Source organism: Bemisia tabaci, chromosome 10 (genome assembly GCF_918797505.1).
Source record: "Bemisia tabaci chromosome 10, PGI_BMITA_v3".
NCBI lineage: Eukaryota > Metazoa > Arthropoda > Insecta > Hemiptera > Aleyrodidae > Bemisia > Bemisia tabaci.
In genome coordinates this window covers 37,374,354-37,393,122 of record NC_092802.1, presented here as the reverse complement: position 1 = coordinate 37,393,122, position 18,769 = coordinate 37,374,354, and the positions used below count along the sequence as shown (strand labels likewise).

Here is an 18,769-nt window from a genome sequence, read left to right as displayed (position 1 = left end):
TGGCACGGGTACATTTTTGTAAAAAATTTTAATTGTTTGAGTCAATTTTGCAACCTTGGAATGAAGTTACGTTCCTTCGTGCGGGAACGTACGATTTTTCTGACTTGGAAATGGCACCATTCCTGCATTTCCGAGTTTTTTAAAACGGGAATAAGACAGATAAGGCGTGGCGCGCTTTGCGATATATCGATTGATCTGCCATTTAAACCTATGGAAAAGAATCGATAAACAGGCTGTTCGCAACCAACACCTCAATAATCGATTCTGTGCCATGGCTTCAAATGAGGAAATATCGATAATAATCGATCATTCACGCCTCGCCTCTGGATTAGCTTGAGCCTTATTTTAGATTGTACGACGCACGTGGAACATGATTTCACCATTAAAAAAAAAAACAAATCAACTCCATTCTGAAGGCTGGGTTGTCTGTTTAAAAATAATCTTTTCAAAAGGAAGAAAATAAAAATTTGAACAAACTTCTAAAAAAATTGCCGCACATCGCCATGAAAACATTGATATGACGTGTTCCATTGATGGTGAAGAATCCATTACATTTGAGAAGTGGTGATTCTTGTAAGTTGGCAATAGATCGTATTCGATACATCAAACGGGTGAGATTGTATCGATATCGATTGGTTCAAAACATAAACATAGCCTCAAAAGTAAATTCAGAAATCTGAGAGAACGGATCTTTTGAAACAGATTTTTTATTCTTTTGAGTACCAAATTCCAATGCAAAGTGAAATTGTCAGGAAATTTCTCATTTTCAGCTTTTCCAATTAAAATCCTTACAGTTTGGTTTGAGGTTATGTTCTATTGTTTTGAACCAAACGATACATCGAACCGTTATCGAATACGGTCTATACGTTTTTACTCCATTTAAATGTATGTTAAACAATCGATTCCATGTGAGGCAGCATGTCTTATCTAGAATCGATATATTCAATAGATCTAAATGGAGTATTAACAGTGTTGCCAACTTGCTGAAATCTTCATTGAATTTGGAGCGCGGGGGTGCAGAAAAGGCATTTCTTGGTTGCGGTGTCCCAGAAACTCCGCTGACGTTTCATCCATTATAATTAGGACAAATTGTACCAGGCACGTAGCCAGGATTTTTTTTCGGTGGGGGGGGGGGACTTGCGGGGTCCCTCTACTATCGGGGGGTCTGGGGGGTATGGAACACCCCCCAATCCGGAGAGGGGTCCGGCGGTCCTCCCCCGAAAAATTTTAGAAATTTGTAATCTAATTAGACGCATTTTGAAGCTTCCGTGACGCAGATTTTCCATCAATGTCTACAGAAAATTTACGCTTCCACTTTGAACTTTCAGCAAAAAATGCATGTATGCATTCGAAAAGATCCTGAAATTTTTTGAAATTTTAACTCTATTTGGACGCATTTCGAGGCCTCCGTGACGCAGATTTTACGTCAGTTTCTGCATGAAAATTACGCCTTTTTTACTTTTAGCACAAATTACTTTCCAATTACGCATTCAATAAATCTAGAACATTTTTGAAATTTTAACTGTAATTGGAAGCATTTCGAGGCTTCCGTGACGCAGATTTTCCATCAATGTCTGCAGGATAATTATGCTTTTTTTTTTACTTTAACACAACATACCTACTACTTTCGAATTGTTACATTCAACAAAGCTGGAACATTTTTGAAATTCCAACTCTATTTGGACGCATTTTGAAGCTTTTCTGACGAAAATTCTAGGAATGAACACGGTATTTTCATTTAAGAGTCTACTTTAAAAGAGATAAATAATTAAAGATCTTCGACGGTCTCAAACTTCTTCTTTTCTCGATCTTTCTCATCTTCTGTCTCCTCTTTCCTTCTCTCTTTTCCTCCTTTTTTTGCTTTCGGGGGGGGGGGGGGGGGGTCGAGCCCCTCAAGCCCCCCACCACGGCTACGTGCCTGAATTGTACGGAATTCGGTGAAATTATCTGAATTTTCTTTATGATTTTACGATGGCGAGAGCGAAAAATTTCAGATAACTCAATGAATAGTTTCCTCTCTAAAATACACACTGAAAAAAAAATTCTCGGCATTTTTACCAAGGTCCGTTGGTACCTTTACCATCTCACTTTGTTTTACCAATTATTGGTAATTTTACCAAGACACACTGGTAAGCTTACCTAAAAACCGGTATTTTTACTGTTTTTTTTTCAGGTAAGAATACCACTTTTATTGGTAATCAATTCCCGGTAACTTTGCCATTTTATCTCGGTAATTCTACCACAGTCGATAAAAAATATTAGCGTCTTTACCAAGGTCCAGTAAAATTACCGAGAAAGCTCAATAATTTTACCGATGTTTCTCGGTAAAATTACCAATTCCATAAATGGTAATTTTACCAAGAAAAAACTGGGATCAAATAGAACCCTGAATTCTTGGTAATTTTATCCGTTTCTTAGTATATACACCGATATATTTTTTTTTTTTTTTCAGTGCAAAGTAGCATTGAAGATTTTGAGACACCGTAATGCCCTTTGAAATGCCCGTAAGGAATGTCCTTTCCGCACTTAAGACCTCGCCTAATTTGCCTGCACTTAAGACTTAGGTTCGTAACATTTTTTGAGGACAAGTTTTCTAGAATTATTCAACTTGGTGGCACAATTTACGAGTAAATGTTTTAGATGGCACAAAATGAAATCTTATGGGAACTTACGAGAAGTAGGCCGACGGCCGCAATTTCGCTTGATGTCTCCATCCGGTCCGTTTGGGTTCGTCCGAATAGAACAACGGTGCCTATGAGCACCTACTGCAAGAAAACTCCGCAGGTAAGAATGAGATGGGTATAAGTAGTCGCCTGAAACAAACATACTAATATTTGAGTTGAATTATCAAGGATCATTTGCGATTGGGTCGGGAGTTCGAGTTCATTGAAGTCATCGTTGCCACATGGTGCCAAAAATTCCCTCGTCTAAACCCGTGTAAAATATCCATATTTCATTGCACAACCAGGCAACCTTGATTGAAGCACGTCTTTTTTCATGCGTGACCCAGAGTTGCCATCGGGGAATATGTATGATGGGCTTGAAAGCGTAACAATTCAAATAAATTCGGAATCGCTGAAATTAAAGTGTAATAATTCACTTGTGCTCTAAGGTCACCTGTCACCTGTTATTTGTACGCACGATGAAAATGCAGTATGAAGAATTTACCGAAGCACACAAAATGCAACCTCGGATTAGGCTTTCCTCCTGACATTGGCCTATATATGTACGATGATCTGAATGATGAGCTATCTATGCTTATACAAGGTGTCCCGGGCTTCTAATCATCAGTTGGATTATATTTGAATGATCGGTGTTTCAGTCTCCAGATCAATTATTAAGAAATGTGCGTGCCGAATAGCACACTGGAAAAAAAAGCACATTGGATCTAGACTCCAGACTCTTGAAAACATTGACAAGAAAAAATACTCTTGATTCAAGCAGATTTAAGCTTAAATCAAAAGGAAATCCGCTCAAATTAAGAGGCTTGGTTCTTGATTTAAGCTTGAATCTGATTGAATCAAGAGTATTTTTTCTTGTCGATGGAGTCTGGGCTCTAGATCCAATGTGTTTTTTTTCCCCCAGTGTGTCTTGTAAAATATGAAATTGCCCGGTCAAATTTGGCAATGGCTGGTGTAGCTTAGTTCCTCTCTGCTGAACGCGGTCCATTTGACACCGGCTTTTGCAATTACGGTCACAACAAAAACAGAAACAATTCTGACGCGTCGTATGGGACACCCTGTATGCTCTACTTGAACAATATGAAAATGGGCCATAGCCTTGAGGGTCATCAGGACTTTGACCCAGAATTTATCAAGGGATCGATCGTTGAATCGTTGTCACATAACTTTGATGGAAAAATCCCTGTCTTGGCAGGGCTTCCTACACACCGATCAACAGTATTGGGCGACAAGTTTATATAGCAGGTATTTTTCATTGACGTGGCAGTGGCATGCTTTGCGATAAACCGATTGATCTGCCATTTAAACCTACGAAAAAGGATCGATATACAGGGTGTTCGCAACGAACACTTTAAAAATAGATTCTTTACCATAGCTTCAAATGTAGGAATATTGAGAATCGATCTTTCACGCCTCGCCAGTGATTGGGAACGTTATTATTTTCATGCTATTCAATATGCTGTTTTAGCAGCTAGGATATCAAAAATGTGTCTGGTGATCCCAAGATGCTGCCTTTACTGCCCTTGCAATTAACTTTACAACCTATGAATGCAAATTCAACTGCGTGGGATATCAAGGTAGCATCTTAGGTTCACCAGACACATTTTTGATATCCTAGATGCTGAAACAGCAAATCATTTTTTTCAGTGTATTTATCACGCGATGAGATCATCAACGCGAAAATGTTCAGGGAAGACCTCAATGGACCACTAGACAAGGCACGAATTCAAGCATCCTGATACATGTTTCTGAACCAGAATTTTACGTAGAACAACGAAAATTCCTGAAACCAACTCCTAATGAAGATAATAACCTTTTTATTTCACATTGGTTACGCGTATTTTCCGCGACGAATTTTGAAGGAAACTCGATTTCGAAAATTTGACACTTGCTGCTCTCTCCGCTATAACGGCAGCATAGTTGCTACGGCACCGTTTTAAATGAAACGGATATTACTACTACTTCCGCCACCCTACAGAAGTAGATCGTCTCGGTTGCGAAGGATCCAACTACCGGCAGCAAATCCCGAATTCCGTCCGTGCGAAAAGTGCGAAGCGCGCACTGGCGCCTACAAACCTAAGGGGATACTTCACGCACTGCGTAATGCTTGAAGTATCCCCTTAGGTTTGTAGGCGCCAATGCGCGTTCTGTGCTGGCCGGCCGCGGCCGCCCCACAGTGGATCGAGTCAATTAGTGAGGTCGGACATGAAATTTTTTACTAAACCTGAAAATTTTGATATTTATTTCGTCACATTTTAAATTTCAAGGGGTGCTTAAAGACGGAAATTCCACGAGGAAACCAATGGAGCCACGTTTAGAGCCTCAACGTTTCGTATAAATAGAGTTGTAAGCGTTTACATTTTCCAAATTTTGTCCGACCTCTTCTACTGACTCGATCCACTGTGCGTCGGCACCCGGTATTTCTCGGCGGTCTCCGGCGCCCGTCACGGGGCGGCCAATTTGGGCGTTAACGCGGCGCTGGTTGGGGCGGGGGGAGAGGGGAGGCGCGGGATAAAAAGCTCGCTTGCAGATAAAGCCGGACGCCCCCCCCCCCCAACCCAGCGGCCCGCTGTGGTGACCCTGGGCGCCGCTAACTAGCGGGGGAGGTATAAGTTTGCCGGTGCTGAGCTGTGCGGCGCCGCTTTGCGGGTTGCGGATCTCGCCTCCGCAGGCGCGCTGTTGTCGGATCGCCCAAGATTTCCCCGTTTTCGACCTAAGCGCGTCGGGTTTGTGAGTGGAGAGCACTGGAAAAAAACACATTGTATCTAGAGTCCAGACTCTTAAAAACATCGACAAGAAAAAATACTCTTGATTCAATCAAATTTAAGCTTAAATCAAGAACCAAGCCTCTTAATTTGAGCGGATTTCCTTTTGATTCCAGCTTGAATCTGATTGAATCAAGAGTATTTTATCTTGTCAATGTTTTTAAGAGTCTGGACTCTAGATCCAATGTGTTTTTTTTTTTCCAGTGAGCGCTAAAATTGTCAAATGATTTGAATGGATCTAGCATAGGTAGCCTTGAGTACCTACATAGGGAGAGTACACAGATAAAAATGGATCGCTAATTTAACAATTAGTTTGTCATAGAATATGTCCGACATGTTTCAAATGTACATTTTACAATAGTTGAAAGGTAATATAACCACGAGGATGGTTAAATTAGCAGTTATTTATTGTACAGTCGAACCTCGATAACTCGAACCTCGATAACTCGAAAACCTCAATAACTCGAAGAAAATGTCCGTTCCCTTCCGCAGAAGGCCAAAATCCTCGATAACTCGAAAAATTTGTTCCGTTAACTCGAAGACATTTGAGGCTCATTTGTACCTCAGTAACTCGAAGGAATCGGCGGTTTAACTCTATAACTCGAAGGCAACTACCATGTGTCAAATATGTACCTCAGTAACTCGAAGGAATTGGAGAAAAACCTCTATAACTCGAAGGATGCTTCGGCCCAGATAATCTCAAGGCGGCCGCAGGCAATCAGCGGTGGCAGGTTAATCAGTTTATCATCAGTTAATGTTGTGACGCGTTAAAAAAAAATGCGCAAGTGTTCCGCGTTGAGAGTCGCCCAAAAAGTGAGCATATTGGAGGCGGTGAAAAACAGAAGTGCGAAGACAAAGGAACAAATTGCAAAAGAGTTCGGTATCCCACCCAGCACCCTCTCAACGATATTAAAAAACGAGGATGTTTTTTCTGCTTTGGTAACACTTGAAAATGAGGTAGATAGACACCGTTTGCAACACTTGCAGCAGAGCAGAATAACTCAGTTTTTTAAAATTTAATTCTTGATCTTTGTGTACATATTTTTTCCAATAATAAACCATTTCCCTACCCCAATCGGACGTGAGGTTAAATATTAGTTCCTATTTTCATTCCCCAATATTCCCTTATTATGATAACGTAAAACAAATAACGGTTTTTTTTTCTAAATTGACCTAGCACCAACCTCGAACCTCCAACCTCGATAACTCGAATTTTTCATCTCCAAACCTCGTTAACTCGAAACCTCGATAATCTCGAAACCTCAATAACTCGAATTTTTCATCGCTTCCCTTCAGCTTCGAGTTATCGAGGTTCGACTGTATTGTATAGTCTAAACTGAAACATGCCAAACACTTTTTTCAACCAAAAAATTGTTAAATCAGCAATTTCACTTATTTCCGTGTACGGACAAATCGGTAATTTTGAGGTTAGATGATTGAGCTCTACAGGTCCGAGGGGTAGCTAGCCTATGAATTCAAATTATACACAAATATCTATTATTACAATTGTTACGGCCCGTCATTTGCAAAGCACATGTTTGACTTAGTTTGTGCGTAAGTGTACTCATTTTTGCGGAGGAACGCTCATTTTTGAACATTCCTGGCCATTTTGCTTTGGTATTGGAATCTGAGGATTGAAAGTGAAATTTATTTGTTTTCAAAGGCTTTCTGCTCTTTTCGGCCCTAAGAGTTCAATATTTGGACGCATTTCTGTCAAACGGAACTATGTGCATTATGACGTGAGCCCTGTTATGCATATGTTCTTATGAGTCTCAGGGCACAAGTCTAAATGCACATAGTTCTGTTTGGCAGAAATACATCCATTTCGACATGTCCCTGCTCGCCCTATATAGGTACTCTAGCATAGCTGAATTTTATGTTGCGTAATTGGTAATTGAACCATGAACGAATTTTGACTTGCGAATTCATTTTTCTGAAGTTGAATGACGCGTAGAACACAAAACTCACTTGAAAAACGAGAAAAGTATAACTCAGAAACCGAGAAGTACGCAGTTAAAAGCGTACAACTTTTCCAACTAAAACGCCCCGGTTTCGCGCCGCACCGAATGATGTCAACTTCAGCAATCAGAGGCGGGCACAGGTCTCTACGATTTCCGTCAAAAATCTGTCTAATCCTCGTACATGGAAACAGTAGGAAAATCGAAACTATCAAAAAACTGCAACTAACTAATCAAACTTTCAAACTAACCAACAAAATAAGTAATCAAAGAATTGTATCTTATTTAAGTTATTTTTAGTAAGCAAGCAACAATTCCCTATTGAAATACTTTTTTTCCCCCCTACAAACATCAGAGGAAAATGAGAGGAGGTAGCGATGTTACTGCCGTAGGTCATAAATAATTGCAATAATTTTCCCATTTTTTCGGTGCGTTTGAAATTCCTCCGAGTTTGCACTTTTTAAAAGCAGGCTCGCCCGTGATTTTGTTGTAAAAATGATGCTTCTTCGTAATTATCTAAAAAATCTCCCAGAATAGCGAATAATTTTTACTTCCCACCAAAAATTTGTTAATTTTAAAGGAAAGTAATGGACCACTAGACAAGGTACGAATTTCAGCATTCTGATACATGTTTCTTAACCGAAATTTTACGTAAAACACGATGCACACAACGAAAATTACCGAAATTAACTCCTGACGAAGATATTTAATGATTCTTGATGCGTGAATTCAAACCACCCGCTCATGAAAACTCAATGCTCTACGTGATTCATATCGCGCGCTAAACGTTATCATGACAGTCTCTGCGATGTAAAAATCTGGCAACCTCAGTCTTGACGCTTTGGCTCAGCTGTAGCAAATTGCTTATAGTTTGAACAACACATGGTGGAAAATGAACATTGCTCGATTGAGAGGCTTGCAGAAACTGTTGTAGTGCGCGATTTGACTCGCGTAGAGCTTTGAGTTTCTTGTGAGCGGACAGTTCGAATTCCTTGTAGCCAATGCGAAATAAAAATGTTAATATGTTTTTTAGGAGTTGGTTTCAGTAATTAGCGTTCTGTGAATCGTGTTTTACGTGAAATTCTGATTAAGAAACATGTATCAGATTGCTAAAATTCGTACCTTGTTTAGTGGTCCATTGTGTAAATTTTAATACTGTACATAAATTGAGTAATTCTAAAAGAAAGGTTGAAAGGTTTGTACAGTTTTGAAAACACTGGAATCGCGCTGGTTCTTTTTTTTTTTTTTTTTTTTTTTTTTTTTTTTTTTTTTTTTGCTGAATGAAATCTAAAAATACAACCCATAGAATCCTGATAGATCTGCCGTGCTAAGGAAAAACGCCGTATGAACATTTGGGAGTTGCCACATTTCCTTCAGTAAAATGTTTATTTTTGAGTAAAGTTTAAATACATTATGGAAGAAGGAATATTTTTTCCTGAAATACTCAGGGACTTTAGGGGAAATTGTGAACAATATTATCTGAAGAAAAATTTTCATAATTTTAACAGGAAATTCGCGTTTTATCAATCGAAATTTGTCAACGCCTGAAGGTTCTTACGTCGTTTTTCCTTGGCACGACAGAGATGTTCTTCATGGGCGTGAAATTCTACCCTATGAAATAAGAAAGAGCGAGGGGGCGATTTGGCAGGGATGGGGCTGGGTGCTGCGGTGGCGTGTCCCTGGTCCCTGTTCTGTCCGGCAGCAGCTGACTTGGTCCCGCATAAATTTCCCGCGCTTCCACGCTTCAATCATCCCTTTCGCCCGTCCCCCCACCTTCCTCGCCCTTAGCGCCCTACCACGCCTAAGTTTAACTGTCTCCGCCATCGTTGCCGACACTCCCCCCAGCGCCGAAAGCTCGTTGAGCTTTCTCGACTCACACGTCCAGGAAAGCTCACACTGAGAAAAAATTCTCGGCGTTTTTACCACGGTCCGTTGGTACCTTTACCATCTCACTTTTTTTACCAATTATTGGTAATTTTACCAAGACAGACTGGTAAGCTTACCTAGAAACCGGTATTTTTACTGTTTTTTTCAGGTAAGAATACCACTTTTATTGGTAATCAATTCCCGGTAACTTTGCCATTTTATCTCGGTAATTCTACCACGCAGTCGATAAAAAAATATTGGCGTTTTTACCGGGGTCCGGTAAAATTACCGAGAAAGTCAATAATTTTACCGAGATTTCTCGGTAAAATGACCAATTCCATAAATGGTAATTTTACCAAGAAAAATTGGGATCAAATAGAACCCTGAATTCTTGGTAACTTTACCCTTTTCTTAGTGTTCCATAGCATCTCAAATATTCGGTTTGTCAAACTGAAATTTTGGTTTGTCGAACTGAACTTCCGATTGGTCAAACTGAACTTTCGGTTTGTCAAACTGAACTTTCGGTTCGTGTAACCGAACGTTCGGCATATATGACCAAACTTGCATCATCAGTTCACTCTACCGCACAAGTTCGGTTTGACGAAGTTTGACGAACCGAAAATTCAGTTTGGCGAACCGAGTTAGTTGGGATGATATGGTACAACGAACTTTGGCACATGCGACCGAACTTAATTTTCAGTGCTAACGGATTGGGTCCATTTGGTCGTGTTTACGAAAGGAACTGCCACCGTGTCGACCGTGAAACTATGAGACCACGTATCTCTTTTACGTTGTTTAGAAATCTCCGCTCTTATTTCATTAAATTTGAAGGAGAACAATTCAATATCGCTGCTTGAAGTTTTCACAGAGTTCCCTTCGCAAAGAGAAGAATGATTGAAACAGTGAGAACGAAAACACACCAACTCGGTAACTCGAAAATCTTAAATCTTCATTAAAGACTGACAATTTTCATAAAGGTCATTGAAGTTAGTGCATCCGTTCCAACTTGGACCTTTAAAGTGTTCTTAAGTACTTGTCTTCCAGCACCGAAAATCTTTTTCCTAGACTAACTTCTACCCATTCTGTTCAGTTTTGCATGTGTCTTGATTATTTTTCCGAGTTGGTGTGTTATCGTACTCACTGATTCAATTATGGAGGTTTTCAAGAATTGGACATATTTATGCTAAATGGAACTAGGTGCAAGTAGAAACATTGGGTGTGCTCGTTAGTTGAGGATCATAAGAATGAATGGGAAATATAAAGCGCCAGTGACGTCAGCGGCAACGATCGAGCCCAGGCACAACGGGGAGATGGGTGGCGGGACTCTTTAACTCATGAGCCCTGTCCACAACGCTCTTGTCACATCCCCACGGCTCACGAGTTAGCGCTCAATTCCTTTTGATTTAATTGAAAATCCCGCTTTTCCATTTTCTGAAAAGGGACTATATCAGTGGCGTGGCATGCTTTGCGATGTATCGATTGATATCCCACTCAAACCTATGAAAAAAGATCGATTATCAGGGTGTCCGCAGCGAACACCTAAGTAATCGATTCTTTATCATAGCTTCAAATGGCGAGATATCGATAATCGATCATTCACGCCACGCCACTGGACTATATCCACTCTTACATTGTTCCTTATGCAGTTTGCAGGAGCACGCCCCATCTTTCCACTTGCACATACGCCGAAAAAAAAGTGAAGCCGATTTAACATTCTGAATGTAAAAAAAAGTGTGCGAGAACTCGTCAAATGCTAAAGTAACTGGTACAGCATTTTGTAAGTTCTCGCACCCTTTTCACATCCAGAATGTTAAATCAACCTCACTTTTTTCCAGTGTAGTTCCTTTCAGCATAAATACGCCCAGTTGGTCAGTTGCGCTGGTCACAGAATCCTATTTTGATGCTTAATTCTTGTAGATCAGCAACAAACAGTGAGATCCGTCCAAACGGCATCTTTCTACTTTTAAAATTAACCGAGATATCGTCAATTGAAAAGTCGGGTTTTTAAAGTCATCCGCCGCGATGGTGACTCCCTTGCTTTCCTCCACCTTCTTTTCATCAAAGTTTCGTTTTGAGTAACGAGTGCGTTGCTGACTAATGAAAGAAAGGTGAAAGAAACCATGGGTGTCACTACCGCGGTGGATGACGTCATAAACTGAATTTTTCATAAGGGCGATATCTCGATAATTGAACGTAGAAAGTTGCGGTTTGGACAGATCTTATTATTTTAAGCCAATCTATAAGGATCAAGCTTCAAAACACGATTCATGCCGGGCAGCCAGCGTGACAAGCGCATTGGCGCCTACAAACCTAAAGAGATACTTCAAGCATTGCGCAATGCGTGAAGTATCCCTGTAGGTTTGTAGGCGCCAGTGCGCGTTTCGCGCCGGCAGGACGCAGGACGCCTCTCCGCTCTCTCATCAGTCGGTGTGACGCAAATTTGTACTAGTTTTTTAACGTTGAACTCGGATGAAAGCAAGGTAGAGGAAACCAAGGATGTCACTACCGCGGTGGATGACGTCGAAAACTCGACTTTTCAAAGGGCGATATCTCGATAATATTGAGCGTAGAAAGTTGCGGTTTGTACAAATCATATTATTTTTAGCTAATCTGCAAGAATCAAGCATCAAAACACGATTCTAAGACCAGCGCAACCGACGCATTGACGTTGAGTAGTTTTCCATTGAAAAAAATAAAGTGTGACAGGAAGTCCGAAATAGGTACATTACAATATTTTTCATATTTTTCTATAATTTCACGAAATACTTCACTTGAAATTTTAAGATTATATTTTCCACGAAAAATTCCAACCCTGCAGCAGCATCGATACCTACCGAGTCTTCAAACTCGCCTAAAAGAGAGCGCCACCCGACAACGCGGCTCTGGCGCGGCGTGTTTCAAATGCTCCACACGCCCATATTTCAAATTGACCATGGGTCCCGCTCCCGGACTCGCGGAGCCGGCCTTTTCCCGCATCCCCGTTGACCCTTATTTAGAATTCCACCCCTCCGCCCCCTCTTCCAGGCCGTCCACCCCCCTCGGCCCCCGGATTTTATACCCTTGATTAAGCTCTAATTATTTCGGCGGGCGCGCACACCTACCGCGCCGGGCCGTCCGCTGCGGTTTTTTCGCGTCGCCGTGCCTGCATCCCAATGAGCCGCCCTTCGAGGGGGATGCGGGGGATGCGGGGGATGCGGGGGGCGGGGGGCGGGGGTTGCGTCCCCACCCCGAGGGGATGGAGGCGATTATTCGCACTGCGAGGTGGAATTTATCCGGCCGCAAACGAGCCCCGTCTCGGGCCGCCATCCCCGCCTCGGATTCGGAGACCGAGACCCGGCCGCCGACCGATGCTAGGCGAGAACGTCGTATGAGCCTCCGGATGTTGTCGAATTTCCGCGGAAAAATTCGAATAGACCAATAGACGAGGGGAGGATATGGATTCGATTTACATGAATCGATCGGGAAATAAAAACGGAGATCGGTCGACGTGGACCGATCGATAAATTATCAAAAACACGGTGCCGATTCGATCGACGTGTATGCAAGAACGTCGTATGAGCTATCGATAAATTATTAAAAAACGGTACCGATTCGATCAACATGATTCGATAGAACACTGGAAAAAAAACACATTGGATCTGGAGTCCAGACTCTTAAAAACATCGACAAGAAAAAGTACTCTTGATTCAATCAGAATCTAGCTCAAATCAAGAACCAAGCCTCTTAATTTAAGCGGATTTCGTTTTGATTCAAGCAAAAATCAGATTGAATCAAGAGTATTTTTTCTTGTCAATGTTTTCAAGAGTCTTGACTGTAGATTCAATGTTTTTTTTTTTCCAGTGAAAAATAAAAATAGGAACCGATTGACGAGACTCGATCGAAAACTCCGTGAATCGGTCGATAAACCCGTGAATTGACCAACAACTCCGTGAATCGATTGGCAAAACTCATGAATCGATCAACAACTCCGTGAATCGGTCGAAAAACCATTGAATCGATGGACAAACCCGTGAATCGATTGGCAAAACTCATGAATCGATCAACAACTCTGTAAATCGGTCGACAAACCCGTGAATCGCCTGGCAAACCCCGTGAGTTGATCAACAACTCGATAAATCGATGGACAAACCCGTGAATCGATCTACAAACCCGTGAATCGATCGACAACTCCACTAATCGAACAACAAGCCCGTGAATCACTCGAATTACTCGTATGTCTATCGAATCGGTGTCGATCGAATCACGTCGATCGGTACACACGTGTCGGTCGAATCGATACCGTTTTTTTAAAATAATATGTTCGGTTTATGTCGATCAATTCACGTTTTTTTTCTTGTTCGATTAATTCATGTCGATCGAATTCATACCCTCCAAGATAAGATACGAATTTAATCAGTCTGATATATGGATGGCTAGAGTTTGAAACCACGTATGTCCGTTAAGCACGCTGCAGACACCCTGTCATATTTTAATTGTTCTTTGGAAAACAAGTGAACGTAAATTCTTGAGAACCTCTTCAACTTTTCTCCTCTGTTAATAGAATACTTGTTTTTCTTTGAAAGCATTAAATGGGCGGCGATCATGGTGTCATTAAACAGTTTTTCTAAGTTTTTGTTGACACCATGATCATCTAAAAATAAATATTCTGACTCCTACGAAAGATGATCACGGTGTCAACGAAACTTAAAACTTCCAGCTATGATACCTTTCAAATTTCAAGTCTTAACCTAATCTAACCATACGTGACTCAAACCTCTCCTGTAGACTTAATTATTTAATTTTACTTATAAGTAAGATATTTTTCTGTTTGTTGACACCGTGATCGTTGACATCATGCTCATGGCCCATTTTTGCGTTTCACTGCTTTAGCACGACGTCAACAATCGTTGACCCCATGATCAGATTTTGGTTTTGTTGACACTATAATCGTTGACAGCATGCAACATTACCTTGCTGCTTTTCAAAATTCCATGTGGAACACATTTCGCGCGGCGAGAATAATTAATATTGACTCCGCAAACCAAGGTAATAACGGTTTGATGTAGCAATGGTTTCCGTTGGTCGCTTAGATTCGTGAGAAAAGATAAAAACGAAGTCAGAATGCGTCTCTTCTGTCAACAGAGGCGTTGCTCACAAAGCCCTTGAAGTACAACTACAAATAAGACAAACGGAGACAAACACAATACGGCAAGGACACTCGTTGATGACGGCGCAGAGATACAACTATTCGTGCTTGATGGATGTCCGTGTTGCGTCTGCAAAATTGAAGGCGCGGTGGCGCGAGGCGTAAAATCACAATGCTCCACTCAACAGTTGCCAATCAAGTGTCACTCAGATTCAGGAGAAAATTTAAAAAGACGAATACGTCTGTCCTATCTTCGACTTTTTTGTGTTCCAAGTGTCGTTGTTTCCAACCCCCCCCCCCCCTTAAAAAAATCGAGTTGTTCATGTACTTAAAATGCTTCGGAAAGGCTTTAAGTGTGTGGACAAAGTCGATAAGGGCGTCCCTAGAGGAGAGAAATGAGCGTATTTATGCCAAAAGGAACTATGTCACACGCAATCCCTATGCACATAGTTCCTTTTAGCATAAATATGTCCAAATATAACCGCAACAAATTCGAATTACTTGGCAAGAAAAGGAGCCTTTGAGCAGTTTTTTTTTTAGATGAATCGAACCGGAAAAAATATACTTATGAAGTCCCTGCCGTAAAATACTCATGCAACATCGATAAATAAAATAACTTAACCGCTGAATCTGTTAAAGATATTCGGACAGAAACCGGGGTTACTTGGTCAATTTTTGATTCACATGTGGAAAGGCTTAAAAAGGCTCAAGCACCGAAAAATCTAAAAGTGAGACATGATTTGTTACAACGATTTGTTGAACGTTGACAATGATTTGTTATTGCTTCAGTATATATGCATCTGGTGGCAAGTGATGGGCAGAAAAACGAGATTTTGTAGCGTGCATTTGACTTTAGACGGGGGAAAATATGTTCAAAATTGTCCGTTCATTCTCAAAAGGGTATGAACTCTACGGTATAATTTCAAAGGGTTTGGCTGCAGAGCGACGGACCTTCCTAGAAAGAGTGACGATAACGTAACATCGTGGCTTTGTCGGAGGCCGGAAGAGCCATTTGATACTACTGCCGGTGCATCCGTACTCTTATGACGCGCGTAAAAATCGCCTTCAAAATCGACGGATATGCAATCCATTACAACCGAGCATCAATAGTTGCTGCTCGAATTCGAAGGGGCTTCCCCATGACTGCAACGAGAGATCTTGGCACTCAACGCAGCGTGGCGTTTCATTTTCATTCATATCGATGGTGAAACTTCGAACGCGGTCTGCGCAGTGGCGACTTTCTTGTCCAAGAATAATTGTTTGCAAAAATAAAACGAAAGACCGAAAAAGAACCGAAAGAAAAAGACCGGACCCACTCTGAATATTAGTAACTCCTTGTTTTTAAACAGGGGAGTGTCTACATTCACCGAAAAAAATGTTTTTAACCGGTCATTAAATCCCACCGGCAAGATTCATTGCTGTAAACATGGGTCTGAAATAAAAAAAAAAAAATATGTCATTTTTTTCGACACTTTTCTACTTCAATGCCGGTTTTCAACCACAGGGTCACAAACTCGGGCGAAAAAAATCCCTTGACTGCTCCGGGTTTTCTGGTTATCGGACATTTTGGCAACGATTTTTGTCCGCACACCTGTGTTTTCTATAGTAGTTTACTTCTACACTTTTTTTTTGGCAGGGAAGTTTTGATCCACCTACCAATTATTGAGACCCAAAGTTAATTGGTTCACATATAAATACAAACGACAATTACTCACGAAGTTTTTGGAAGAAAATGTAAAATGTCAAGGAAGAATGAGGGTTTGCTTTTTTTGTCTTGTTTTGTTTTGTTTGGTCCAACGGAGAAAAATATATAATTGAGATTTTTGGTTAAAATATTAAGGGAGCATTAATTTCACGAGGGAAAATTCACTAAAACTCTCTAAACCTCTTTGATGCAACAGGACTTAATTATCTTTCGAGAAAATCCCCATACTGTTACACCTGAACCGGATAAACCTTTTGATTTGCCTCAGCTAAAAGCTCTCAGATTTTTTCTGTGTGCTGATAACTTCGCGACGTCGCCGGAGTGCCGCGGTGCTTCGAGCTACTATTTCGCGACGGAGGTGTTGCACAGTATCATAACAGATTGAAGGCGCCCCAATGTATCATGATTGATCTCTCAAAAACACGAAATTCCCTTGAAAAAATTAAATCGAGGGACGACGACAAAAAGAGAGCGGTGGTCGAAAAACTCACTAAGTCCTAGTATCTGTATTCAATAACGATTAGCATAATTTTTGAACTTCATTAGAGGAAAAAGTTACTTGATTCAAGCAGAAATATGCTCAAATTTACCGCCGAGATTTCTTCATGGATCAATGAAGAAAAGAATGCTTGTTTGAAGAAGAAAAGATGCTTATACCTATAAAAAGAAAAGTCACTTACATCAAGCAGAAACTCGCTTTCATTCAGCTACTTTATTCTTGATTCAAAATAAAATTTTCTTAACGGCATAATCAAGAATGTTTCTCCCTGAATCGAGTCACTTTTTTCTCTAATGAAATTCAAAAATTATGCTGGACGTTATTAGATATGGGTGCTAGGACTTGGTGAGTTTTGGGACTGTCGCTCTCTTTTTGTGCCGTAGTATCTTGATTTATTTTGCGAGGAAATCTCCGTAATCTTAAAGGATGCCTGTCATTTTTAATATGTTGGAGAGCCTTAAGTTTCGTATGATACTGTGTAACACCTGTTGTGAAATATCTGCTTGAGGCGCTGCGCGCCGTGGCACGCTGCGGTGCAGCGCACAGTGCGGCCCTGTATGGACAAAAATCAAAATTTCACAACTCGAACATCTGAATATTGTCTTTTGGAGTTCGTCATCTTAAAGATTTCTGACTCAAAATGATGGTTCATTTTAAAATTTTTCACTCAATACTACTTGAAACTTGGGTAGAAAGAGGGCAAGAAACGGGTCGAGAATCACTGGTCCATAAGAAATACACGGGAAAAAGTCGTAAATTTCAAATGAAGATTTTCCATTTGCATTAAATTACTCCTGCTTCTTAATTTTTAATTATTCTTCAAAAATTATCCATTTCCGAAATACAATCCTGGCTTCAGCGCTCTTTAACTACGAATTTACGGTCGAAACTGCAGTAGCGGCACAGGAAAACCGAAAAACCAAGCGGGGACGCTACTTCAATATTAAGCTTCCATCGCCTTGCTAAGGCGCAGGGATACAACTCTTTGAACTCTCCGGAGCGCGTGAGGTATCACGCCTCAATTGAAGGCGTTTTCAAATCTTCTGTATTTACAAAACGAAATTTTCTGGTCCCATAACATTCGGAGCGTGGAAGAATGGGAGTGACTGATCTTCCGAGCTACTGCCACGGATACGCGCGCATCCCCTTGATTTGATTTTTGTGTCTTGCTTTTGATTCAGTTAATTATGAGATCTAAATTTACTCGGACGAGCTTTGGCTCAAATTTAATGCAGTAATTGAAACGCAAAACGCTCTGGGTGGTTGAAATTTTCTTAATCCTCAGATATCCAACTTCAGTTCTACCAAACAGATCCTACGACTTTTTGCGACTGTCAGAGATATTTGAAGTTAAAGTTTGGGTGTTTCACGCTGCTTTTTCATTGTTAACAAATGGCTGATTTGAGGTCGCCAACTTCGAATGAACTTTTCTCGAAAAATGCGCAAAATATCCTGATATATAACATTTTCTTATTCCTCGAGTGTTTTAATTTGCTAGTGCCAAAGGGTTGTCTTTGTGTCGGTGCTACTAACTTCATTATTTAAAGTTAAGTGTCTTTTACCGATGTTTGTCCGCATCGTACATAAGGATGCCGCACTGTGCGGCGCGGTGGGCGGCCAGCCAGCGCGGAACGTGCATTGACGCCTACAAACCTAAGTGGATACTTCAAGCATTGCGCAGTGCTTGAAGTATTCCCTTAGGTTTGTAGGCGCCAGAGCGCTTTTCCCACTTTCGTGTTGGCATGCACGCCCCACGCCGCTCCGCTCTGTGTTGGGCTCTAATATTTGAACTCGCGGAGTCAGCGTTTTTCAACTCATGATTTTGAAACGTTTGCACACTTTGCATGGATTATTAATCTCATTTAAATTGATGGGGAAAAGGAGTATTAATGGAAATATAATGTGTGTTATGTAAATATTAAGTTGGTTCTGTGTCAAATTTAATGAATCTCAAAGCACTTTAATTTTTTATTTTATATTTGGAGCTTTTACCAGGCTGCAGCGTGGACGTGCAACAAAATTGGACATATTTGACTCTAAAAGATCGATGTAAAAACGAGTCAAAACCAAAGATTGCGTGCTTCTTGGTTTTTTTTCCTCTTTCATCTACTTTTGAATAGTATATTTCAACGCAACTACGGTTCATTGAGATTAATATCGATGCCATTGC

At 40.8% G+C, this 18,769-nt stretch overlaps 1 protein-coding gene and 1 long non-coding RNA gene across 4 annotated transcripts in view; one reads left to right on the top strand and one right to left on the bottom strand.

Moving 5' to 3' along the window:
* LOC109040185 (uncharacterized) overlaps nucleotides 1-3,146 on the bottom strand; it is a 56,524-nt gene extending 53,378 nt beyond the window's left edge. The window contains exon 1 of the mRNA XM_072304803.1: nucleotides 2,673-3,146. Coding sequence (XP_072160904.1) covers nucleotides 2,673-2,714 — 42 coding nt within the window. The 5' untranslated portion in view covers nucleotides 2,715-3,146. The remainder of the gene's footprint in view (nucleotides 1-2,672) is intronic.
* The window catches only part of LOC140225563 (uncharacterized), a 54,650-nt gene that overhangs the window by 27,147 nt on the left and 8,734 nt on the right, over nucleotides 1-18,769 (top strand). The gene's annotated exons all lie outside the window — the stretch shown is intronic.